The 27,378-nt window shown below is 35.5% G+C and overlaps 1 protein-coding gene across 1 annotated transcript; it reads right to left on the reverse strand.

The window, feature by feature from the left end:
• Window positions 1-15,347: 15,347 nt before the first annotated feature.
• LOC113731096 (uncharacterized) lies at window positions 15,348-20,224 on the reverse strand. Its single transcript, XM_027256164.2, has 4 exons — window positions 19,196-20,224; window positions 16,125-18,137; window positions 15,637-15,997; window positions 15,348-15,562 (listed from the first exon to the last, which is right to left on the reverse strand). Exons 1-3 carry the CDS (start codon window positions 20,181-20,183, stop codon window positions 15,639-15,641), a joined length of 3,360 nt encoding a protein of 1,119 aa, XP_027111965.2. The 5' UTR covers window positions 20,184-20,224; the 3' UTR covers window positions 15,348-15,562; window positions 15,637-15,638.
• Between the last annotated feature and the right edge of the window lie 7,154 nt (window positions 20,225-27,378).

Genomic DNA, 27,378 nt, shown 5'->3' on the forward strand with positions numbered 1-27,378 from the left:
TTGATTTGTCTGTTCATCAATTTGTGGAAATCAACATGATGCACAATAGAATTCTAAATTTTGATTTGTCTGTTCATTTGCCAATGCCCTTGTTTTTACGGAATCTACTGCACCAAATATATTATATAATATGTGTATTTCTAAAGAAATAACCAAGACTTAAACAAAAGGATGCAGAATTATCAAGAAACAGGGAAGTAAGGAAAGCGATTTGGTGGGAGCTAACTATCCAGAATTCTGGCAATGGGTGGTCTGAATAGAACTTGGACAACGAAATTTATTTGTCCTTCATTTATCAAATCTTGGTATCGTCCCGCAACACAAGATATTGTAAAGATATTGGGCACTCAGTGCAGCAACTTAAAGCCAAATTGAAGATCATTGAAACTATAGGTGGCAAATCAACCCATTTAATTAAATTTATCCATATCAGCCCATGAATAAATGGGTATGGGTATCTTAAATTTTTGTATATGGGTATAAATGAGTTACCCAATAATACCTTTTTAATAAATGTGTATTATTGGATAACCCATCAAACCCAATTAACCTATTTAAAATGCTCTTCCCCCACCCATCTTTTTTTTTCTTCAGATTTTTCATTTTATCATGATGTTAACTACTTTTGTTTCATTATTATTAGTATTTGTTGGTTTATCTTATTATTTTATTTTCGCTTAGTTTGTTAACTTGCTCCTTTTTCAGCATTACCAATTTATGATAAGTTTTAGCCTCTTTTCTTATCTTTCTAAAATGAAATTTTAAATTTATATATGAAAAAAATGTTAGGGGTTCAAAATTTTTGAATTAAGTTTTTATGTTAACTTTTATAGTACTTAATTTAATTTTTTATATTCTTATTATTCAATTATTAAATAGCATGTAATTTTGCGACATAAAGTATGGATAGGAAAAAAATTGATAATTAGGTTTATTGAACATTATAAGTAAATATTTAAAACTAATGATGGGTGTAAAAGGCGGTATAAATTGATAATTTAGTTTGCAAAAATGAATTTAGCTGAGTTTATAAAAAGTTAAAATAAATGGGTTATAAATGGGTAATTGGATTACCCAATTCATTTTTTGACTTATCCATTTAATTAAATGGATATAAATCGATTGACTTATTTATACCTATTACCCATTTTACCCAATCCACACCCGTCCAAGTCACCCATTTTGACATCTCTACTATACATACATGAGCAGATATCGCGCGAGGTTTGTTTCGATACTATTTGTAATGTTCTAAGCCCACAAGCTGCCCCAAATAACTTTTGAGTTAAAATCATGAACTCAAAATCATTATTTCAATATTATTAATAATCCGACAGCCCCGAGGTTATACACCATTTCTTTCCTCTTTCATTTTCGGATGTGGGATACTTCACCTATCATTGAGAGGAGTCACAGGACTGATGGTTGATGATCAAGACTCGAATTCGGTGAACCTTTAAATGCTTACGAGAATAACTCCATGAAAGAGTAGTGTATAAAATTAGTCGTTTCCAGCCAGTTTATTTGGTGAGGTTGTTAATGCTTTCGTTTTCAACATTAAGAAATTTGAATGCTGCATTTATATTTTGTAAATGCAGACTTCTGTCATAAAGACTTTTCCACAAGATGATCAGGACTTCCAATCTACGATCAAAAAGCCCGTTTGAATTGCTATTTTCTAGAGTTTTTATAGAAAAAATACTGTAGCGATCTAATGTATGTAAGATAAAAATGTGATTAAAAAATGTATTCATGAAAAATATAAAAATTTTTTGAAAACAAAAATGGCAGTCCAAACAAGGCTTTAGGGTCTGTTTGGTACAACTTAAAATGCCTTTTTTACCTCACAAATATTTAAATGATGGTTGTTTTCCGGGATATTAATTGCTCTCCGCCTTGGTTTGTGGTGTTTGTACCTATATAAATTAGGTTGGGTTACAATTGTGCCTTCAAGCCATTCCAACAATTCAAAATAAAAAATCATTATAAATGACTAATAGCATTTTTCACTCCTAACTGAAATTCCTGTTTAGACACAATGCATTTCAAACTTTTAGATTTGTCTCGTTGCCTAGACAAAAGTTAACACGCACATGCCACTGTAACTGTTTAAACCAGGCATATCAGTGAAATCTTTCTATTTTGCATCCACTAATTTTGTTTCAAACAATATGCTTGTCTGTTTTTCTATAAGGACTTTTCTTGCTACTAGAGTGGATATGAACTGTGTAGTTAATAAAAGAATTAAGATTCGAAATCTACTTTTCAACGAGTGGTATTCCGGAACGATCAACTTTTTGTATTGGGACTCTTATCTCAATTAACCATAATTACATGGAGAAAAGGGTGAAGAAAATTCAAGTTTTCCCTTTTCTTCTCCTTCGACGATCAATTTTGCAATTGTTTTGACGTGTATTTTGGGCATCCAGGTCCAAGAAGACCAAGAAGAAGAGTTGCTACTTACAACGACAATGGAGTAATATCTATTTTTTAACAAAATTAGCCTACTCTCCTCCCATTCAACCTAGAAATGCAAGCAACCGTGCTTCCAACCAACCCTGAAAGTGTGATAACTAATTTGGAATCTTTTTTTAAGGGTATAAAATGTGTGAAATTAAAGTCTTACGTACAAAGTAAAAATGGATAGAGATATGAATTGCACAAAGTCAAGTCTTAGGGATGGAAAAGAATTCACCTACCTTAGAATGAGATAGGTATCCTCCATTCCGCTCTTAAAAAAAAAGGAAATATATATTTTAAGTTTACAAGTTGATAGGTCACAATTTTATCTTTTATTTTATAATTAATTCTCTCTTATTATCTTACTAAATGTGCGTTAATTGGCAGATTCTATTCACTTTTGGAAATTTGTGCTGATCGCAGGGAGTTGGAACAAAATATGGTATAAAAGTACAAATTTCTCACTACATTTGCTGTTTGGCATGGCCGCGTCAACTCAGGGTTTAACGTGCCGAAGAAACTATGGAATGATGTGTGATATCCAACTGACAATTGGAAGTGCAACGCGAGCCCCGAATATTCCATTATTGTTTGATTTGAATTGACAAAAGTAGTTTAACAAAAATAAGAAACTTACCAATTAGTAGATTTCCTTGTTTTGTTGGTTGCGGTTCAGCAGGATAGATAGAAGTCAATTGGGACTAGGTCACTTCACTTAGCTTTTAAAGGTTAGCCGCCACAAGAAAGAACACGATTTGGCTTTTGTTTTGTTCTTTTCTTATTTCCATCGATTTCACCATCCCAATTAGAGGAATGCATCCAACAATTGATTTTGCAATTTCGCGCGAGATTGTCTCAACGGAGATGAATTAAATCTCTTTTTCTAGTTAAGGAACAACGGATGATTTGGTTCAATTTAAATTGTGAGATCAAACTGATTTTATTTTTTTCTATTATTTTCCGGTACTCATATATTTCCTACTTTATGTTCTTATGGTTGTTGTATTATTCAATTATTCTGGGCCCGGATTTTAGATTAATTCGATAACCTAATACCAATTAGAATAATTAAATCCATAATTGTTTAATTATTCTAAATTAGTGGTAACTGGCATGATTGGATTTGTGTCAGGAAAATATACGAGCTAATTTGAAACAACCCTCGTAGCGTGTTGTTTGGTTAGAATAGGGTTTCTCTAACTCATAAGGAAATTGAGAAATTGAACTCTACGATCGTACTTAGAATTATTTCGCAATTAGGGTAATAGTTAACGGTCGTACCTTGGCTATCGATAATTTAAGAAGAAATTGACTGTCATCGCTTGTTTGGTAGTTATAACTTGTTTATCAGTTTGTAAGTGGAATTATTCTTACATCGATGATCAATGAGGAGAACCATTTCCGAAGTTGCTTCTTGACTAGAGCTTGTCCCATATTTGAGTCTCAATAATTTGCCATTTACTTTGAGTTATTTATTATATTCAAGTAGTCTAGTTTATTTTTATAAAATCCCCCGTATCTGAAGTCTAGAAGAAGTTAATTTCTTCCAATTCCTGTGGATTCTATCCTACTTACCACTAGATATAAAATTTATATTTAACTTGAGCAGGAATTTATTATTGCACAGGTTCGACAACCTGTCACAAGTTTAATCCAGCTTAATATACCAATGCTACAATGATAAGTGTATATTTCGAATGTTTTAAGTGTATTTTATTATTTAGTTTTGGTGTGTTTTAGTCACATTTATAACTAATTAACTAAGTTTCTAGTGAAAATATGTATTTTGTAGTTTAAATGTGAAAAATTGCATTTCTATGGATTTTAATGGAGAAAATTTCATGTTTTTGTAAGTTAATTGATTAATCATCAAATGGCATGAATTGAAAAGATAATTGGATGATTATTGATGATTTAAACTTATAAAAAGAAGATATGAAGTGCAAATACTCAAAGGATGAAATGCAAGTTTGACAGCTTTGACACCTTATGATATTTTGGCTATATCTTGAGCTAAAAGCATTGGATTACGGTGATTCTTGAACCATTTTGCTGCTAAGAAATAGATCTATATTTTTTTATGAAAACATCAAAATCCAGTTTGCAAGTTTTCCAAGTCAAAAAGTCAAAGTATAGAAGTGCATTTTCATTGTCGAAAGTTGAAACAGGAGATTGACCAATTGAGGGTATTTTTGTTATTTCTTGATCCACAGATCTGCAAATTGGATGATTATTGATGCATTGGAAAGTTAAGTCAAAGAGCTATAAATTTTATGTTTTACACAAGAGCTAGTTTAGCATCCATAATTGAAAAAATGTTAGTTGAATTTGGATAAAAAATAGAGCAAGAATGAATTCTGCCTAAAAAGTGCAAACCTGCAAAAGAGAAAACGTGGGGTGAAATACACTATCTAAAGTCGCGTATTCTAGTTTTTCTGCTGCAACTTGTTCTGCATTCACACAATCTTTCTAACTCATCTACAACTTAAAATTTCGGTTGCATCTGACCAAGAAGAAGTGTGGAAACTTCTTGGTCAACAACTCTTGGTGAGTTCAAAAGTCAACTTTGCTAACCAAGAAACAACTCACCCTGAGTTTGAATTCTCTATATATAGCAGCTTTGGAGAACATTTTCAAAATTTTGGACTAGAATTTCCTTTGTTCAATAGTTAGGGTAGTATAGTATAGTTAGAGTAATTTATCCTTCTTGTATTTGCAGTTAGATTTGGATGAAGATTTGAAGAGTAAAGATGGAGAGTTAGACCTCATGTGACAAGGATGACTTCTCTTCTATCACTTTATCTTTTGTATTTAAATTCATGTTTAGTTGTAATAGAAGTTTGAATCTTGATCTTTATGTTTAGTTGAAGTTTATGCTTAGAGTTATAGATGAACTTTCTATATCTTACTTGTGATATTTACTTGGTTATTTGATAATGTTATATTGAACAAGTTATTTATCACTTTTATTTTTCTAATCATGATTAACTAATAAAGAAATTCGAAAATCACTGGTAATTGACATTGTTCTCTATAGGTTCGACCCTTAATATCATATATTCAATTACGACTCATATACTGGCAGAAAATTATATGTGGGTATTTAGGATTTATAAATGTAAAATTTGTCTGTGGATAAGCAAATTGATATATATGTATCCCACGCTCGTCATACATAAAAGTATATATGTTTGTAAAATTCCATCTTCTGTCTACCACAAAATCAGAGAGATGAAGTATATGTTATATAGGCCATTTTAAAAAATTGACAGGTGCCGAACCTGTGCAATAATAATAAATAAAACCTAACTACCACTTAAAGCAGTCAATAGTCAATTCGAGTACTGGAGCAGGGACTCTAGGTGTGCAATGGGTTACTTGATTCACCCTGTTCCCGAAGAGTTTGTTTAATCCGATATACCTGAATTAATTATTTAACTGAATTTACTAACTAGTAGACAGTGGCAAGCAGGGTCGTCTCCTCAGGGACTGGAGAAATAATTACTCCTTTTCGAATCAAGGCAAATGGGGGTTTTCACGATTTAATGCTAAAAATAAAGCAAGTGCAGAAAATAATTAATCTAAAGAAATAATTAAGAGAAAACTCTAGCCAAGGGTATACTTCAGAAATGGTTCAAGCAACTGATCATTGATTCATGGATAATTCCAACATTTACTAATAGATTGGTTATAGTTGTCTCGCACGCGCTAAACAACCAACCCTTCCGTAATTTATCGATAGCTAATGTACGACCGTTAGCTATTTCTCTAACCCAAAAACAACCCTAGGTACGACCGTAGGATTCAATTTCCAGATTGCATTAATAATTAGAAAGGCCCAATCCTAACCAATAAACACGCTACGAGGGTTTATTCAAGCTAGATCATATATTTCCCTGACATAAACCCAATTATACCAGTTGCTACTGGGATAGAGGTAACGAACAATTACGGATTCAATTACCTCTATTTAGCAAAATAGCCTATATGAATAATTAAATATTACGCATCTATTCAATCACTCACACGAGCTATAGCGGTTAAAAGCAGGAAACATATGAATATCAATAAATGCAAGAAACAATTAAAGCGGTTTAGATCTCACAGTAATCGATGAACCAATTCGTCAGTTGCCCCCTTGACTAAAATCGGAGAATTAGCTCCTCATAATTAGAGTACAAGCCATGCGGCAAAGCTGGAGGAAGCCGTCAATTCTTTAATCTAGGCAAACGGAAGACTTGACCTTCGTTCACTTCGGTCAACCGAAGAGAGTGTTATGGCCCGTATCAGTTCAAGCTTCATGCACAAGCTACCAAGATGAGTCAGCAAAGGAATGAGCAGAGGAAATGTGATCACAAGGGCAGGATCACGTGGCTGAGCATTATTACAACAGAATTAGGAAGTTAGTTATTTGGCGGGAAAGTTAGTTAGTCAATTGCAGATTGTTTTCTTGAGCTGAAGGCTCTAATCTGTATAAATAATGCGTCTGTCTACTAGGGAGCTTAGCTTGATTGTAATCCAGATTTTCCCTCTCAATAAGATCTCATCTTTCTCCTTCTCTGCCCTTTCTTCTCTTTCCCCCAATTTCCCTTTCTGATCACTTCTCTTTTCTCCTTCTATCTCTTATCCCTAATTCAACTCTGTCTGATCCATTACAGTGGTATCAGAGCTTGCGATCCTTGGATTGTAAGCTTCAAACCGCTGAAAATCATGGCGGAAGGAACTAGAATGAAGAGTTTTGAAGAGCAGCTCAGGAAACAAGAGGCTAGGATCCAAGCAGTCATTGATTCCTTGGCTGCGGACAAGCAGGCTATGGACGAACGGTTGGAAGGTAATCAAAGGGAGATGCGAGCTCTAATGGAAACCAATAACTCAGAGCTGAAAAGCTTCATGAGTACTCAAATCAGTTCCATTTTGAGGAGTTTGCAAGGTGACAGGGGCATTTTGGGAAATCCTACGGGCTCAGCAGAGAGGACTCCTAATCATCGCAGTACTGGAGCTCAAGGTGTTCGACAAGGTGAATTTGGCAATTCAACCAGAGGAGATGGCCAGCATTGGCCTGTGGGGGTCCCCAGGCTAGATTTTCCCAGGTTTGAAGGCCATAGTCCCAAGGAGTGGATCAGGAAGTGTGAGAAGTTCTTCCAACTGTTTCACACTCCTGAAGATCAGCAGATGGACTTGGTGGAATTGCATCTAGAAGGCAAGGCAGATCTCTGGTATCAAAATTTCAAAAAAGACAGAGGGGTGGTTCAATGGAAGGATTTTGGTTTGGATGTGTGTAGAAGATTCAGCAATGTAGGGGAAGCAGATGCTGTAGAGGAGTTCAGCAAGCTTAGTCAATCCTCCACCGTTCTGGCTTACCAGGAAAAGTTTGAAGAGTTGAGGTCAATTGTAATGCTCCAGGTGCCTGAATTGACCGAATCTTACTACATAGCTAGTTTTCTAAGTGGATTGAAAGGTGAAATCAAATCGGCTGTGAAGATGCATAGGCCACTTAGTCTACAAGCTGCATTTGAAATGGCCAGATGGCAGGAACACCACTTAGAGCTTCTCCACAAGTCCAATAGAACTTCACTCAAAAGTGGCCCACAATCAACTCCCTATGGTTCTACCAAGGGAGTGCAGGATCCAGGAGTAAGGCAGACGGGTACTTTGTCACCAGATTACAGCAGGAAATCCAATCCACAGCAGGTTTTCAAGAAGATCTCCCCTACTGAGTTTCAATACAGGAAGGACCATAATCTGTGTTTTAGGTGTGGAGAAAGATTCAGTCCAGGGCATAATTGTAAAAGCAGGGGAATCCACATGATGTTAGTAGATGATGGGGACAAATGTGATACAGATCAGACAGTAGATCAGACAGCAGAAGAAGAGGAAGTTATTGAGTACGTGGGGAACCAGCAGGAGCATGATGTGATGCTAACCTTGCATGCAATGTCAGGAGAATTATCATCTAGCATCATCAAAATGCAGGGGCGGTATAAGGGTCATCATCTGACAATCCTTCTAGATGGAGGAAGTACTAACTGCTTTATCAAGAGATCTGTGGCTCAGATGTACCCAGAAATGGTGCAGAGGCATAGGCCTTTTAAGGTCAAGATAGCTGATGGCAAGGAGTTGCAATGTGACCACTGGATTCCTAGGATGCAATGGGACATGCAGGACCACAAATTTACACATGATGTGTTTGTCCTGGATCTGGAACCTTATGATTTGATATTGGGGGTGGACTGGATGAAATCCTACAGTCCTATCACTTTTGACTTCAAGAAATTGCATCTGTCTTTTGAAAAGGAAGGGGAGCAGGTGGTGCTAAGGGGAGATTCCAACACTGCCAACGTTAGGATGCAGCAAGGCTTATCAGCTCACAAGTATGTCAAGCATAAGATCAGGAAGGCTCTACAGCAGTCTTGCATGGTGCAGATTCACAATTCACAGGTAATGTCTGTACCAGATTCTCTCACTAAATTGTTGGCCAAATATGATGATGTCTTTGCAGAACCTAAATCTCTCCCTCCTAACAGATGCCATGACCACCAAATTCCCCTTAAATCAGATGCCAAACCTTTCAAAATTCCTCCATACAGGTACCCCCATTTTCAAAAACATGAAATTGACAGGCAAGTAAAAGACATGTTAGCCTCTGGCCTTATACAGATCAGCCACAGCCCCTTTGCATCTCCTGCTCTATTAGTCAAAAAAAAAGATGGGAGTTGGAGACTCTGTATTGATTATAGACAGTTAAACAACCTTACCATAAAAGATAAGTTTCCAATTCCCATTATAGATGACCTGTTAGATGAGTTACATGGAGCAAGGGTCTTTTCTAAAATTGACCTTAGATCAGGCTACCACCAAATCAGAATGAACTCTGATGACATCCCCAAAACTGCTTTCAGGACTCACTCTGGACTATATGAGTTCCTTGTAATGCCATTTGGACTCACCAATGCACCTGCCACCTTTCAGGCACTAATGAACTCAGTTTTTGAGCCTTACATCAGAAAATTTGTCCTTGTGTTCTTTGATGACATTCTGATCTATAGTCCAGACCACAAAACTCACTTACACCACTTATCCCTAGTACTAGAGACCTTGAAAAGACACTTCCTATATGCAAAGATGTCAAAATGTTCATTTGGCCAGAATCAAGTGGAGTATCTGGGACATATAATTACTAGTGAAGGGGTGAAAACTGATCCATCCAAGGTAGAAGCTATGCTGTCCTGGCCAACTCCTACCTGCTTGAAGGCCCTCAGAGGATTCTTGGGTTTAACAGGTTACTACAGGAGGTTTGTTAAGGGGTACGGAGAGATGGCCAAACCTCTCACTGAGTTGCTGAAGAAGGATCAGTTTGCTTGGGGTACTGCTGCAGAATCTGCATTCCAGCAGTTGAAAATGGCCATGAGCAGGACACCAGTGTTAGCTTTACCTGATTTTTCAAAGCCATTTCTGTTGGAAACTGATGCTAGTCAGTTAGCCATTGGGGCAGTTCTGATGCAACAGGGGAGACCTATAGCCTACTACAGTCAAGTGTTAGGACAGAAAAATCAGACCAGATCCACTTATGAGAAGGAGCTGCTATCACTCATCACTGCAGTTCAAAAATGGAAACATTACTTGATGGGAAACCATTTCATTATAAAGACTGATCATGAGAGCCTCAAATACTTGCTGGACCAGAAAATAAACACTTCCCTTCAGCAGAAATGGTTGATTAAACTGATGGGAATGGATTATGAGATTCAGTACAAAAGGGGTAAAGACAACGTGGTTGCAGATGCATTGTCAAGGAGAGGTGAGCAGGGAGATCCAGCAGAAGCATTTGTGCATTCTCTTACTACCATTAAACCTCAATGGTTGACAATGGTGGCTGAGAGCTACATTGGGGATGAAATAGCTAAAGAAGCACTGATGAAGTTGGCTATGGGAGCTGATGCACTGCCTGACCACTCTTATCACCAGGGGATTCTGAGGTTTAAGGGTAGGATATGGATAGGTGCAGGCTCCGGGTTAAGACAAAAATTGATCTCCTGCTTCCATGATTCTTGCCTTGGGGGGCACTCTGGAAATCATGGTACTTATCAGAGGATCAAGAGCTATGTGTATTGGCCCGGAATGAAGAGGGAAGTGGAACAATATGTACAGGGGTGTGATATTTGTAAGAGGAGTAAGAGTGAAAATTGCTCTTATCCAGGACTGCTGCAACCATTAGCTATACCTGAGCAAGCTTGGCAACAAATTTCTATGGACTTCATAGAGGGGCTACCCAAGTCTTTTGGCTGCAATGTCATCTATGTAGTGGTGGATAGGTTTACTAAATATGCTCACTTCATTCCTATGACCTCTCATTACACTGCTAAAAGTGTAGCAGAGGCCTTCTTTGATCAAATTTTCAGGTTGCATGGCTTACCAACCCACATTGTCTCTGACAGGGACAGGGCTTTTACTAGCCTATTCTGGCAGGAACTTTTTAAAATGCTGGGCACAGAGCTCAACTTTTCTTCTGCTTACCACCCTCAATCTGATGGACAGACTGAGAGGGTTAACAGATGTGTGGAGAGCTATTTGAGAAGCGTGTGCATGGATCAACCAGGGAAATGGAGGAAATGGCTTCCTGCAGCTGAATGGTGGTACAACACCAACTATCATAGCAGTCTGCAAATGCCACCCTTTCAGGCCTTGTATGGTTACAAACCTATCCAGCTGAATCTGAGGCCTGATACCACGTTAGTGGCTGCAGTGGAAGATTGGGCACAGGAGAGATTGGGGTGGAATTCCTTGCTCAGGGAGAACCTGCTAAAGGCTCAGAATAGAATGAAACAGTTGGCTGATAAAGGGAGGAGTGACAGGGAATTTGAAGTGGGAGAGTGGGCTTATCTGAAGCTCCAACCTTACAAACAAACTTCTGTAGCCGTGAGAAGGAATTTAAAACTCACTGCCAAGTACTACGGACCCTATCAGGTGGAACAGAAGGTAGGTACTGTAGCCTATAAGTTGCAGCTACCTGCAGGGTCTAACATCCATCCTGTCTTTCATGTCTCACTGCTCAAGAAGTCACCTAAGGAGGCTCCAGTCAGTACTACATTGCCTACCTTGAATGCAGATAGTGAGTTCGAGGTAGTGCCCTTAGCAGTATTGGACAGGAGAACAATTTATAGGAAGGGTCAGGGAATAGATCAGGTGTTGGTGCAATGGGAAAACATGGAACCTGAGGAAGCCACTTGGGAAGACCTGTCGTTCATTCATGCCCAATTCCCTGCTTTCACAATCAATCAATCCTAGAGACTAGGATTATTTTTAGGGGGAGGTATTGTTATGGCCCGTATCAGTTCAAGCTTCATGCACAAGCTACCAAGATGAGTCAGCAAAGGAATGAGCAGAGGAAATGTGATCACAAGGGCAGGATCACGTGGCTGAGCATTATTACAACAGAATTAGGAAGTTAGTTATTTGGCGGGAAAGTTAGTTAGTCAATTGCAGATTGTTTTCTTGAGCTGAAGGCTCTAATCTGTATAAATAATGCGTCTGTCTACTAGGGAGCTTAGCTTGATTGTAATCCAGATTTTCCCTCTCAATAAGATCTCATCTTTCTCCTTCTCTGCCCTTTCTTCTCTTTCCCCCAATTTCCCTTTCTGATCACTTCTCTTTTCTCCTTCTATCTCTTATCCCTAATTCAACTCTGTCTGATCCATTACAGAGAGAAAAGAACGACAATGGATTACGATTGCTTCAATTTCCTTCGGTCAAAGCCAGAATGGAAAGCAATGACCAAAGTCCACGATTGCGGCTCTCTTTAACTTTCTCTCTTCTCTCACGCAAGAAAACATACGAGAGATTGGAAGAATGTAATTGTTTTTTCCTTCTCAATTTGGTCAAAGGACAATCAATAGTTCATAGAATCCCCAAAGTCAACAAAAGGTACTACTGTCTCCTCCTCCCTCTCCAGAGCTGCGGCTCTCTATTCTCTTTTTAACACCAAAAATGAAGACCCCCTCTTAACAATTAGGTTTCTTCAGCTTCTCAAACGGGCCCCACGTCCGATGCATCTTCTACAAATTGAATTTAAGCACTTTTCGGCAACCATCCCTGCAATTAGCACCAAAACAAAATATCAGTAGAATCCACCCAATTAACGAAAATACTTAGTCAATTAATTGTGCAATAATGTCCAAAATACCCACTAAAATGCAACCTATCAGTTATATATATATATATATATATATATAAGTTGCTATTTTAATCACATTGCTTCTCACTCCTATGTGGCATGCCTAATTAAAGAGAATTAACGGGTTATGGGTCAATTGGATTTTAGTCATACTAAATCCTATTTGGATTATATTATATGTTTAAAAATTATATCTAATTTTAAAATACCTTTAAAAAATAACTTTAAAAAATAACTAATCTTATCTTAATGATATCTGCTTTTTATCATATTATTACAATGATTATATTATATGTTTAAAAATTATCTTTAATTTTAAAATAATTTTAAAAAATAACTATTTTTATCTTAATGATATTTGCTTTCTACCAAATTATTACATGAAAGTATAGTAAAACCTTTTTAAATCGTAATTATTGAAATCTTACATATCCTATAAATTACTTCCTTTCACCACTATATTATTTATTAGTATTCAAATTGTTCATCATCTATTCTTAATTTTGAATTAATTTAGTGTAAAAAAAGAAAATTAATTGTCACATCGATAGATTTACCAATGTTATTGAAAATTGAATATTTATTGATAAAAAATGGATTAATGTGTCTTTTTCTACTTAATTAAGTATGAATATATAATTCTAGGTTTATGGTCATTATAAAAATTTAAATTATCTAAAAAAGTATTTATAAAAAAGAATATCTACCAAGTTTTGGATATAGCCAGGGGTACATTATTTGATGTATACTATCATATTATAGTGAAAGTATGTAAACAAATTTTTAAAAATTAATAAATAATTGAAAATTTAAAATACATCAATTTTTTAAATTAATATGAATGAACATGTAGAACTATTGTTAATTTTTATATTTAAATTATTCATATTTGTATAAATTCACAATAAATAAATAAAAAAAGATCAAGGCACAAGTAAAATTCCAGTATATTTTACTCCTCTATCAGAATTTTATGATTTTGTATGCGTACTGTTTGAACATTTTAATTGTTGTTATCGGTATCTTGGTGTTGAAATCGGGTTTGCTTTTTTTTTTTTTTAATTCAAATTTTATATTGGAAGTTGAATTATCTTTCTAGTTAGGGCTGGATGTTTTAGGTTAATTAAGTTTTGTATACAGAATCGTGTTCTTGGATTAACTATTTCTTGTTAAAAGAATTACGAAAATGATGCTAAAATGGAAAGGGATGCAGGACCGGAATTTTTCAGGTGCAACCGAAGGGTACCATTTAAATCCAATGCTTTATGAAGATAGTCTTTTATTTTTTTTTTAGGCAAATTACATTTTACCTCCCTGTGATTTAGTATTTTTATACATAACCCCCATATAGTTTAAAAATTATATATAACCCCTTCATAGTGTGATCAATAAAGGAACATATAAAAATGTTGAATTTATCTTTATTTAAAAACTCAAATGGCTGAAATGATCAAAATATATAAGCATAATATGCATGACACTCTAACCCCGTATGATTTTATATTTTACCATATAACCTTCTTATGATTTAATACTTTACAATATAATCCCCTTATGATTTTCAATATACATACATAACCCCTATGGTTAATAAATAACTTTTAACTTTACATAGGGCTATTTTTAACATTTTATAGCATTTTAATTGGCCATATTTCCGCAGCGGAGGTCCATGAGGGTACCATTAATTTTGCGAACCATATAAAAGTGGAATCTCCATTGGCAATCACTGACACGATATAATCTGGTGTTAAATGTGTTTTAGTTTCACCATGTTTTCTCCAAAATCAAGAGTAGTCAATAGGACTAGATATTGCCAGGCCAGAGCTTCGTCCCTCAAGTTTAGAAGTTTGATGGGAAGTTGAATCCTCACGTAGAAACTCAGCGTATACCCTTTTAGTGTTAATTAAATTTTTTATGATACGAGGAACACATTGCAGAACCATCCTTAATCAACCAATGCATTTTTTGAGTGTGTTTGTTTTTTTTTCACCAATTCTGACGAAGGTTTCAAAAAGCCCACTCGTTGAAAATCCATTTAACTCGAACATGCTGAGTATCTAATCCTTTTATCCCAAATGGTATGCCATATGGAATTGCAATTAATATGTTACTGAATGCACTGGTAAGTAATATGGTGAAACTGTTTTGGCATCCATATACACAATTCATATGGACTCTTTTCTTTTCTTTTCTTTATGCCCTTGTGACTGCTATCCATCTTAGTTCTACACAAACATGTTGAGTAAATTCAATGACTTTTTTGATCTTGAAATATATTGAGCGTAGCCCTACACATTGATGCCAATTTCACAAGTTGGTTGAGATTGTTAGAAGACAAACTCAACTAGTTAAGGCCCTACAACTTCTTCTTTTTTTTTTTTTTGTGGGTAGCGACATAGGTTAATCATATTGTAGTAGGATTTTTTTGTAGTAGGACTAATATCCCTTTGCAGGGTTATGCAAAGATTAAAAAATCCCCAATGGAAGTCTGTGAAATTTCAATATTGCCCTATTTAATTATATTATCATTTATACATTTTAAATTTTTATTTTTCCAATTTGCGTTTTTTTCTTGTTTCCCCTTCTCTTCTTCCACCATCATCACTAGTAGTGCCACTGCCAACTCAAGGTTCATCATTTTCATCATCATTCTTGGTCGCAGAAGATTATGGCACAAGCAAAAGAAAAAAGGAAGAAACAGAACCATGCAAAATATGCAAATGCAGTTTTTCCTCTGGATGCCTTTCAAATGACAACTAAGAAAATGAACTTAAAACTGGGTACAAACAAATAGATTGACAGAACAAGATGTTTAGAGACTAGAACAAAAAAACTTTGGCATCTTAATAATATATTATTGACATATCAGCATACTTAAGGTGGATAATATAACTTATTTTGCTTCATGTTTCAAATCTTGGCATCATCCTGCAACAAAAGACATTGGAAAGATTATTTGAGTGGAGCAAACTTGGTCAGTTGGATTAAGTAAAAGAACGTACTTTCATGCCGAGATATTCGGAAAAGACTCAAGTTGACGTTTTATCTTTTGAAGCGCCGCCACAACATCCTTCATATTAGTCCGATCTCGCGGGCAATCAGCACAGCAACTCAAAGCCAATTTGAAGATCACTGAAATACACTCCAATTTCTCATTGAAATGCTCATCTTGCCGCCCCAGTAAGTTTGCATCTATAACCTGAGTTGTTGCATCAGGCAGAGATTCTTCTATCCAACTCTTCAGGCTCAAATCATCTTTGAACATTTCATCACTAGGCTTCATTCTTGAAAAGGTTTCCATCAAAACTATACCAAAACTATACACATCAACTCTCGTTGACACCTGCCCTTCAAGTCCACACTCTGTGATATGCAAGGCAATACATCACGCTTAAAGCGAAAAAAAATAGAAAACTTGGAAGATTGACATATAATTCATGAAAAAAACAGATTAAAAAAAGCAACCAAAAAGAAGTTAAATATGCCAAACCTGGTGCCAAGTATCCTAGCGTTGCAAGTGACTTGGTATGCAGCACACTATTTTCTTCATCCAAAAACTTTGCCATACCAAAATCACTCACATGAGCAACCATACTTTCATCGAGTAATATGTTGCTAGGTTTCAGATCGCAGTGAACCACTGGTGTTGTATAACTAAAATGGAGATATTCCAATGCGGAAGCAACATCCATCATTATGCTTATCCTTTGCAGCAGATCCAGGCAATGGTTGTGGGAGTACAACCATTTCTCAAGGCTCCCATTGGACTTATAATCAAGCACTAAGGCTTTAAAGTCCAAGTTAGAGCAGCTACCAATCACTTTGGTTAGGTTTCTATGGCGAAGGTTGCGTAGAACTTCACACTCTGTATCAAAACTCCCGGAAGTGACTTCTGCTAGTAAAGTGAAAACTTTCACAGCTACAACTGTCCCATCCATCAAAATACCCTTATATACAGATCCAAAACTCCCTTTGCCAAGTAAATTGCTTTCATCATAACCATTGGTTGCTTGCACAAGTTCATAGTATGAAATCATTTTTGGCAATCCCATGGGCAACAAATCAGTGTTTCTTGAAATCCCATCCTTTCTTCGGCATCTTAAAAGTAAAATTGCAGCAGTTGTAAGAGCAATTGTTGTTGCTGCAATACCTGATAGAATGCCTAGCATATGAAATACTTTCTTCTGACTCGATTTGTGAATCCGAGGAGAAGGACATGGAGGAACATGAAACCTCTGAGCGCCACACAAGTCATCATTAGACATGAATGATTCATATGTGAAGTTCTCGAAAGGACCACTGGAGGGAATTTCTCCTCTTAAGCGGTTGAAAGAAAGATTAATGTGTTTGAGATATAAAAGTGTCTCCAAGGACTTTGGTATTGGACCTGATAGATTATTATTGGATAGATCCAAAAATTGTAAGCTTAACATGTGGCTGAGTGAGTCTGGAATAGGTCCCTGAAGTTTATTTTGTGCTAATGAAAGCGTTGCTAAACTTTGCAAGCCTCCTAAGGAACTTGGAATATTCCCATTAAGCTGATTTCCTGACAAATCTAATAGCGTTACTACCTTCAAATTTCCAGTTTCATAAGGTAGTGAGCCACTTAATGAATTATATGACAGGTTCAACGTCAAGAGATCAGTGAGGTTCCACAAGCTACCAGGTATGCTTGAGTCTAATAAGTTCCCGGCAAAGTCAATTCCTCTCAAAGAACTTATATTATTCAAGCATGATGGCATTGACCCACGAAACTGGTTTTGCCCCAGATAGATTTGGTACAATCTCTTAAACTTGCAAATGCAGTCTGGAATTGAACCACTTAATTGATTATCACTCAAACTCAAACCTTGAAGATTTTGCAAGTATTTCATTGTGCTCGGAACCGGCCCACTCAGGTGATTTCCTCCTAGAACCAAAATCATTAGGCTGCTCAAATTCCCAATTCCATCGGGAATGCTTCCCTTGATTCCGCAACCATATGCATAGAATCTCTCCATAGAAGTTGAGAGATTCCCAACTGACATCGGAAGAAAACCGTGCAGCGGATTTTCAGAAAAATATAAAATTTGCAGATACTTACAATTTGTTAAGTAACTGATAAAGCTCAATTCTCTCGATGAAGGTTCAGTTGTCAAATGATTATGAGCGAGATCCAAATTTGTTAGAAGTCTTAGGTTTCCAAGAGAGTTTGGAACTGGACCGCTGAATCTATTTCCCAGCAACTCTAAAATAGTCAGCTTAGATGCATTTGAGATTGACGCTGGTATTACTCCATCAAACTCATTCCAAAAGAGAACAAGCCATTCAAGGTTGATCAATCCACAAGGACCACAACCCGTGGATGACGGAAGCCTTCCAGAAAGCCTATTGTTCTCTAGGCCCAGTTGTCGCAGTGTCGAGATGTTGAATATTTGGGCTGGTATGGATCCAGTTAGGCTATTGGAGCCCAAATCAAGTTGTTCGAGATGCTTTAGGCGGCCAAGCTCCTGCGGAATGCTACCTAGAGAGTTAGTTACCACGTTTACAAATGTTAGTGCATGCTACAGATTAATTTGATTTTTTTTTTCAGATAAAATACTTTCACAACAACCAAGAGATATTTAAGTCAATAGGCTTTGAAGACAATAGAAAGGCAAATTGGCATATATAATCAACATGGAATTGTTTTTTCTTTCAGATAAATGCATATATTTTTGCAGATTAATATGCTTAATAATTACAAACATGATAAAATCTAGAAAAAAAACATATAAAAAGATTCAAGCTTTGGTATATATATATATATATATATATATATATATATATATATATACACAAAATAAAAAAAAAAGGGAAGCCTAAGCTTTGGTAGTTTGCTGAGGTGATTCATATTTTGATTATTACGTCTGGAAATGTTATACGGTCTTTTTTACTACCACATATGTTTAATAAGAAAATTCTTTGTATTCTTCTTTAGTTACCGACTATTTCTTCAGGTTTGATAAGTGTTACCGAAAGTGTTACCGGATTTCCTTCATACAAGCCTTCAAATTACTAATCAATATATTATTTAATTGTTTGAGAATATATAACTAGTAATGCAAAAAGAGTTGGGCGATTACCAGCAAAAGTAATAGTCTCCAACGACGAAATATTGAACACCCCCCCACCCCAAATGGCAAAGGACAGGAAATCTGACTGTTAATCTTTGATGTTCACTATCTTCAATTTGTTTAGATTCCGAATCTCTATTAGAATTGTCCCTCGTAGAGAATTGATGTTTCTAGCTTTGGTGACATGAGATTTTACATTCAAGCACCCAGTGATTAATTAGCTTTGAAATATTTATCTAAAATATAAAACTTTGTAATGCATACCAAGGGATGCTTATTAATACACGCAACTTATTATGTAAATGCCTCTTTACATTTAGTCAAAATTCCCTAAATGACAATTAAAACATGGAGCCCTTTTAAATTATTAATCAATAGTTTTATATTTGATTGTCAGGTAAATACGGCAAATAGTTATATGCACATTTATCTGATATCTGCTAAAATTCAAGAGCTAGGATGGTACCAATCAAATTGTTCTCGTTAAGATATAGTCGCTTGAGCGCCGTCAAGTTCCCAAATCCTTCCGGTATTACTCCAATCAAATTGTTCTCACCAAGATATAGTTCCTGGAGTGCCGTCAAGTTCCCAACTTCTTCCGGCATCACTCCACTAAAGTTGTTGCCACCCAACCTCAGTACCTGAAGCTTCGAACATTCCGATAACGATGGTGGTATCGCACCACTTAATTTGTTGAGGCTAAGGTCAAGCCATGTGAGTCCTTGAAGACGGGGACATATGCTGGATGGAAGACTGCCAGATAAGCTATTATTTTGAAGAGCAATAACTTCCAGCGAGGAAATATTGAACATCCCCAGTGGCAGAAAACCGGAAAGCTGATTATAGTCCAGGACTATTTGCTTCAACTTGTTTAATTTCCCAATCTCCATTGGAATTGCTCCTTGTAGAGAATTAAACTGCAGATTGAACGTCTCTAGCTTTGACATGTTGGAGATAGAAGGTGGGATAAAGCCTGTAAAGCTATTGTTCTTTAGAGAAAAGTGTCGGAGTTGTTGGAAGGAACCAACCCAAGAGGGAATACTTCCGCTAAGCATGTTAATGCCTAAACCAAGGACTCGTAACCTGCGCAAACAAATCAGTTCGTGGGGAAGTTCTCCGTAAAAGTTGTTCCTGCTCATATCGAGGGACATGAGAAAGGAAAGATTGCCCAGTTGTGGAGGAATGGTGCCGGTAAGGCCCAAGTTGGAGATATTCAAGGCAGTGACTCTGCGGTGGCGAGAGCCGCAAGTGACTCCTCTCCAGTCACAAACTGAGGAAGTAGCCGACCAGTTGCTTGCCAAGATTTCGTGAGGATCCCCAGTGATTTTGGCTTTCAATGAGAGAAGGGCTGATTGATCCGTGGTAATGTTGGGGGTGGTCATGGCTAAGCAAGATAAGAAAGAACCTAGCAAGAAGAGTCCAAGGGCAAAATACAAGTGAGATAATTTCTTCATGATTATACTCTCAGTTTTGCTAGCATTTAAGACAATAGACACGGGCTAATAATGTCTATTACATCTCCTTATATATATACATACCAGACACTTGGTACATCTAATGCACGTATGCCAGGACAAAGATAGAGATAATAATAGCGTGAATTCTGACCGGATGAAATTTGGTTTTGGAATTATCTTCCAGATTAAAACATACTTCTGGATAGCAAGTCAACGCTGGTTCTTTTTTATTTTTTACTTTACATCAAATTTTAAAAACCTAAATACCCTCTATTTTCTCCCAGATCATTTATAGGGGATATTAGATGTTAATCCCCTAGGAAAAATTATCAATTACCAATGGTTTTCAATTTCTTTATTCTTTAGATAACCACAAATTAAAGCAAGTAAATCTAATCTACAATCGTAAAATTAAATAAAGTAAAAATGACAATAAAAAACTCCTACGGTTATGAAATTCCTTCATACTCTTACAAGTAAAATTACTGATTAATCGAGTGTTATTATCTTAACTAAACATGGTATAATTTCCTAATCTATGTAAAACATATTCTTGTAGTGAATCATCTATACTTGTTATCAAACTATAACTACTCTCGTAGTTATAAAATTAACTACGAGTTCATTTCTTCGATGAAATGACATGAAATAATACCACCAAAGCCAAAAAAAAGTTATTATCAAATTATAACTACTCTCGTAGTTCTAAAATTAATTACAAGTTCATTTCTTCAGTGAAATAACATGAAATAATACCACCAAAGCCAAAAAAAAAGTTGTACGTCTACTCTCGTGAGTGCATTTAGTGTTACATTTTAATTCTCATTGCAAATCTAATACATTGAAATTATCATAGTTAATGGCCAGTAATTATGATTACATAAATAAAATTGCTAAATAACTTGTTCAAAATCATAGTATAAAATAACCAAATAAACATCACAAATAAGATAGAGGAAATTCATCCACAACTCTAGACATACACTTTAACAACACATGATGAATATAAAATCCAAATTTGTATTATAACTAAACAATAGAATCCAATACAAAAGACAAAAGAATCCAACCATGAATCTCTTATTAATAGGGCTAATGTCTCTTCAAACTAAAGTCGGTCTTCTTTAAAATTAGAAACAAGCTTGGAAAATTGATTTTTTTTTAAAAAAAATGAAAGTTGAAAGGTGATTGAGCTTGTTGGGCCAAAGTTTTTTTTTTTTTAAACTGAGATCAAAAAGTTATTTGTTTAAGCAAATAAACTATCAAATGAAAGTATAAAAAATGACAGTGCCTAAACCCAACAAACAATAAATGAAGTATCAAAGTATTAAATTACCAAAATTGGAAGAAAGTGTCTAAAAAACTTGGAAGAAAGTATTAAAAAAAACCCTTTTACATAATCTTTTAAAGATTTAAACCGTAGAAACATATAAAAAGATGCAGATTACACTTAAAAAGAATACTTGGATAACTTTTTCATTCACATTTTGATCTTTAAGAAAACATATACGAGTCACAACATTAAGTGCTCGTGTCCTTCCATACAGGCATTTTTCGAAAAGAACTAATAGGTTGCATTTTGTCAGTTAATTTATGATTGTTTTCCCCTTAATTTTGGCCAAGTATTACATTATTTGGTAGATTCTATTTATTTTTGGTGATTGGTGATTGGTGTTTTTGTGGGGATCTGGAGCTAAAAGAAGTTAAGAACGTGATTTTTAACTAAGTTTCTATACACTTCGATGTCAGTGCATCAAGGTCTAACTTTACATGTCCAGAAACTCGAGATTTGGCACGTAATTTTTAATCTTGAATTTTAGTCGGTTTGAAGCCATGGAAGTCAGACTCTACAGCGCATAACTAGTCTCCTATTTGTATTAGGACACCAATTTTGGAAACAATCTTTTTATAGGAGATATAGGAGATGAAATCCGAAAAAATAGCATCGTAACCTTTTCTTTTCTCCTTTGTCGTAAGAAATGAACGGACATCTTTTCTTTTCTTGTTCATCGCACTTTTTGGAGAATGGCTGCAACACTAAACTCAAATATTTTGCGCGTGGCTTTTTTCATGATGATGAACTAAACACTTTATTCTAGTTAAAAACAATAGAGGATTTGGCTCATCTAAAATTGTGAGATCGAATTGATTATATTTAATTCTTTTATTACTGGTATTCTTATGTTCTCTAATTTAATTTCTTATTGCTATTATATTGTTTGAATATCAAGGGCGGCCAATTTTTAATTCAATCTAATAACCTAAAATCAATTAGACTAGTTAAATCTGTAATTATTTAATTGCTTTACAATAATCGTAACTGGCATGATTAGATTTGTGTCAGGGGACATATGAGTTAATTTAAAATAACTCTCGTGACGTGTTATTTGGTTAGAATAGGACTTCTCTAATTCTTAAAGTAATTGAAAATTTTAACTCTAAGATCGTACCTAGAGTTATTTCTTGATTAGGACAGTAGTTAATGATCGTACCTTAATCACCAATATAGCAAGAAGAAGTTGATTGTCATCGCGTGTTTGGCAGTTATAACTTTGTTTATCCATTAATAAGTTAAATTATTATTGCATCAATGATCAATTTTAGTGAACCATTTCCAAAATTATTCCTTGGTTAGAATTTATTTATTAATGTTTCAATTTAATAACTTATCAGTTAGGCCTTGTTATTTGAGTTATTTAATTATTCTTATTTTTATAAAAATCTCCCTTACTCTATGCTCTAGAAGAAACGGGTTATTCTCAGTCCCTGTGGATTCGACCCTTCTCACCGTTATATATAAAATTTATATTTTATTTGAATAGATATTTATTATTGTACAAACTCAACATCTATCAAGAACAACCGTTCGTTCCGCCAATTTTTGTGGCTATATTGAGCACTCGCTCTCAACTCACTTTCGGTCGCACTCGCTCTCTCAACTTCTTCATCTGTTTTTTCTCCAAGACTTTTTTACAAGTCTTCGACGTGTATTCTGGGCTAACGGGCTAAGACAAACCAAGACGCCAAGACTTTGGGATGTACAACGACGCTACAATGCCATTTTTCCACATAATCGGAACATTATCTTCCCATTCGACACAGAACACAATTTTGTATTTTATACTTATCTTCCCAATCAAGTCGAAAGACCTACAAACAAATTTTGCTGATCTTAGACGTAAATCTATGAAATTGTATTGCTTAAATTCATCATTCAATCGTTTTCCTCAGTTGCAGTCTTCATTGCAGACAGTACCATAGTCGTCATGGTGGTGAGGTGACTACAAATACAAAAGGGTACTTTGCTGGTGTTAACATTTGCATTTAGTGATACAAATTTACCTCTTTTTTTTTTTTTGTTCCCACTCTTTCAAATATAGTCCAATGAGAAGCAAATTGAAGGTGTGAGTAAAACATCTTTGCTTCCTATCTTTTAACTTCATTTGATGACATATAGAAGTATGTTGAAGGGAAAAAATCTTTTGAGTTTACACAAAATTAACAAAAGAAAACAAGAAAGAAGAAAATTCTTGTCATCACAAGATGACTTGAAATAAAGCAAGAGATGCAGACACTTATGCAAACTACAAATGAGTTGCTCTATGCTCTCTATTTTGGAAAATAAGTCGATCTCGGATCTTAAATAGGAAGTATGGATTAAATGATCATCATATATATCTTATAGATTTTCACGAGAAGAATTTCCGACCAATTGTAATTTCAATTATTTGAGATAATTTGTACAAAAGGAAGACCAATTATTAATAGAGCTGCTATATTAAAATGCAATAATACTTTATCCAGGAGAATTCACAATTAAAGAGCATTGTCCAAAATGAGGAACGAAAGTTATAAAAAGTGGACCAACTATAGCCAAACGCAAAATCTAAGAACATTGGACGAGTAAATTTTTAAAAGCTTTTCTTAAAGCAAAAGCTTGGGGAGGAGGCGAGGTGGAAGGCAATGGGCATGGGGCATTTTCCCAAAATTATAGGCCAGCGAGATAAGGACTTCAAAAGTATTTCTCAAAATTGATGGGGGATCAAAGTTCAAAACTACAACCCAAAACAATTCAAGTCTCCAATCTTTGTAGTCAAGGTCTTCTTTGAAAGTGAATGTTGGACTTTCTCGGCCAAAATGTTAGAGCTTTATGAAGATGATGACAGGTGGGCGACATTTAATTTATGGTTCTTATCCTCGCAAGCATTCTTTCATTTTCTGGCACAAGTCAAGCTCTATTACCATTTGATACGCTAGCAATTCGCATAGACAGTGTTTTGGCACCTATATATTTATATGGCTTTATTACGTTATTCAAAGTCTCTTCTTTTTATACACTTTCTTAGTTGAAGTATAAAGTTTTGTCAATGCCGAGTTGTGGTGTCCCAAAACCTGCATAAATAGTTAATTAACAAATCCATATAGAATTTGTTGAAATGACTTCTCAAAACATCTAATGCACGTATGCGAGGACAAAGATAGAGACAATAATAGCACCGATTCTGTCCTATTGGAACTTGGCAATCGACTTTTCTTCCAAATTCAAATAAATATATGTTAATCTTCTTCTTTTTTTTAAGTAGTTTTTTTTTTCTAAAATCTTGTGATTCTTCTTTAGGAAACAAATGCTTAACTAAATCTTGGGTAATACTGCTCAAAAAGTAATTAATAAGGACCATCATCTTTCCAGAATCAGGTCTTCCCTTCAAAAGTAATTGTTAACCTTGTATTAACAGTCTTCCGTCTCATCCTTTCAACATAGACCATCGTTCAAATAATGTAAACCACAAGTATATATTTCCAGCCCCCCGGGTTAGATCACCCGGTCTGCGGCTGGAAAACCACTCGCAAGGTCGTGGGATCGAACCTCACCTAACGCCTGGGTGCGGTTGGGGTGGCGCTGTACTCCAGGCGCAGGGGATTAGTCGGGCCGCCTTCGGGTCTTGACCCGGACACCCCTGTGTTGACAAAAAAAAAAAAAAAAAAAAAAAAAAAAAAGTATATATTTCCAAAAAAATCAACTCCTGTTTATCACTCCATGATTAGCCATACATTGTGCCATTGCTCTATATTCCGTTTTTTTTTTCTCCCAAGAAACTGTTGCAAGTTTAGGTGTTCTTGGTATCTTGAGCTTGGAGCCCACAATTTTTAGAAAATTGACCAAGACATCAAGAGATATGTTCTAAAAGACGTCACAGATGAAATTGCCTCATTATTTCATCAAAGCCCAATGAAGGTTAAGAAAAATGTCAAGAAGAAAAACGTTAAGAAATTTTCTTGTTTGGTCAATTTTACCCCTCACTAACCACTAAATTTGATGTAAGTACTTAAACATGACACATTTTTTTTCATATTATAGACTTTAAAGTAATATTTTATATTCACTTTACATTTTTGTATGCTAAATGGCTCACACTTGAAGCTACCTACCCATCCCAAGCCACTCGAATCTCCCGTAGCATGAAGAGCTGTAGGGATACAATATGTTGATCAACACACCAAAGCTACTTTCCTGTACGTTCAATCTGCCGACAGTCTATGCCGATATGTATTATAAAGTCAACTGTTTGTGCTCTTCATAAACTAGTCGTTATTGAATTATACCGATATCAGTTGGGCTGTTCAACAGAACAGCATATATGGTTAATTAACGAATCTTTGTAGATCGTTCAACTAAGTAGAAAAATTTGTTGCCATCAAAACCTTTCAAACCAAACAATCGTTCAGCTAAGTAGAAAATGCATCCATTCATAAGAGGAACCATTAAATGCTTACGAGAATAACTCCATGAAAGAGTAGTGTATAAAATTAGTCGTTTCCAGCCTGTTTATTTGGTGAGGTTGTAAATGCTTTCGTTTTCAACATTAAGAAATTTGAAGGCTGCATTTATATTTTGTAAATGCAGACTTCTGTCATAAAGACTTTCCACGAGATGATCAAGACTTCCAATCTACAATCAAAAAACCCGTTTGAATTGCTATTTTTTAGAGTTTTTATAGAAAAATGTATTGCAGATTGACTTGAACAAAAGGCCAAGAACACAATGGACACAACTGTCTTTAGTATCCAATCGATATTTCTACACATAACTCATATGATAAAGACATTGGCAATTTCATGGCTGGCTTAACGCAAGAAAAAAAAAACACAATCTCATTCCTTTCTTCTTCCCATTGGCAGTTTAATACTACCAAACTGCCTCACTATAGTACGGCCATATTTCGGCAACAGAGGTCCATGAGGGTGCCATTAATTTTCGAACCATATAAAAGCGGAATCTCCATTGCCAATCACTGACACGATATAATCTGGTGTTAAATGTGCCTTAGTTTCACCATTTTTTCTCAAAAATCAAGAATAGTCAATAGGACTAGATATTGGCAGCCCAGGGTTTTGTCCCTCAAGTTTTAGAAGTTTGATGGGAAGTTGTATCCTCACGTAGAAACTCAGCGCATACCCTTTCGTGTTAATTAACTTTTTTATGATACGAGGAACACATTGCAGAACCATCCTTAATCAACCAATGCATTTTTTGAGTGTGTTTGTTTTTTTTTCACTTATTCTGACGAAGGTTTCAAAAAGCCCACTCGTTGAAAATCTTTTTAAAATCCATTTAACTCGAACATGTTGAGTATCTAATCCTTTATCCCAAATGGTATGCCATAAGGAATTGCAATTAATATGTTACTGAATGCACTGGTAAGTGATATACAGAAACTGTTTTGGCGTCCATATACACAGTCATGACTCTTTTCTTTTCTTTTCTTTATGCCCTTGTGACTGCTATCCATCTTAGTTCTAGATGCAAAAGCTATGGGTTTGGGAAACTTCAGTGTAAAGAGCAGTATTCCATATATGCTATTTACAAACCGCCATTAATGAGTCCATGGATGCAATTCTTTCTTTAAGAGCTCTCAAACGAGGAAGTAAAATCTATTTAACTTAAATTCTTTACTACACCTCCTTCTTGGGAATGTGCGAAAGGGTTGAAAGAGACACTAGGTCTCTCTTTTTTTTCCCCGTTTCTTTAGCTTCTTATACCATCCTTCTTGAATGAGAAATGAACATATGAAAACAGATAACAATTTTAGTGAAACATATGATACATGCATGGCAAAATTGCTTCTTCGCTCAATTTATCAACAACATGAAATATTTTGCAAGCTCCTGAAAGTTAAAGTTCTCGTAGAAC

Source organism: Coffea arabica, chromosome 2e, assembly GCF_036785885.1.
Source record: "Coffea arabica cultivar ET-39 chromosome 2e, Coffea Arabica ET-39 HiFi, whole genome shotgun sequence".
NCBI classification, from domain to species: Eukaryota; Viridiplantae; Streptophyta; class Magnoliopsida; order Gentianales; family Rubiaceae; genus Coffea; species Coffea arabica.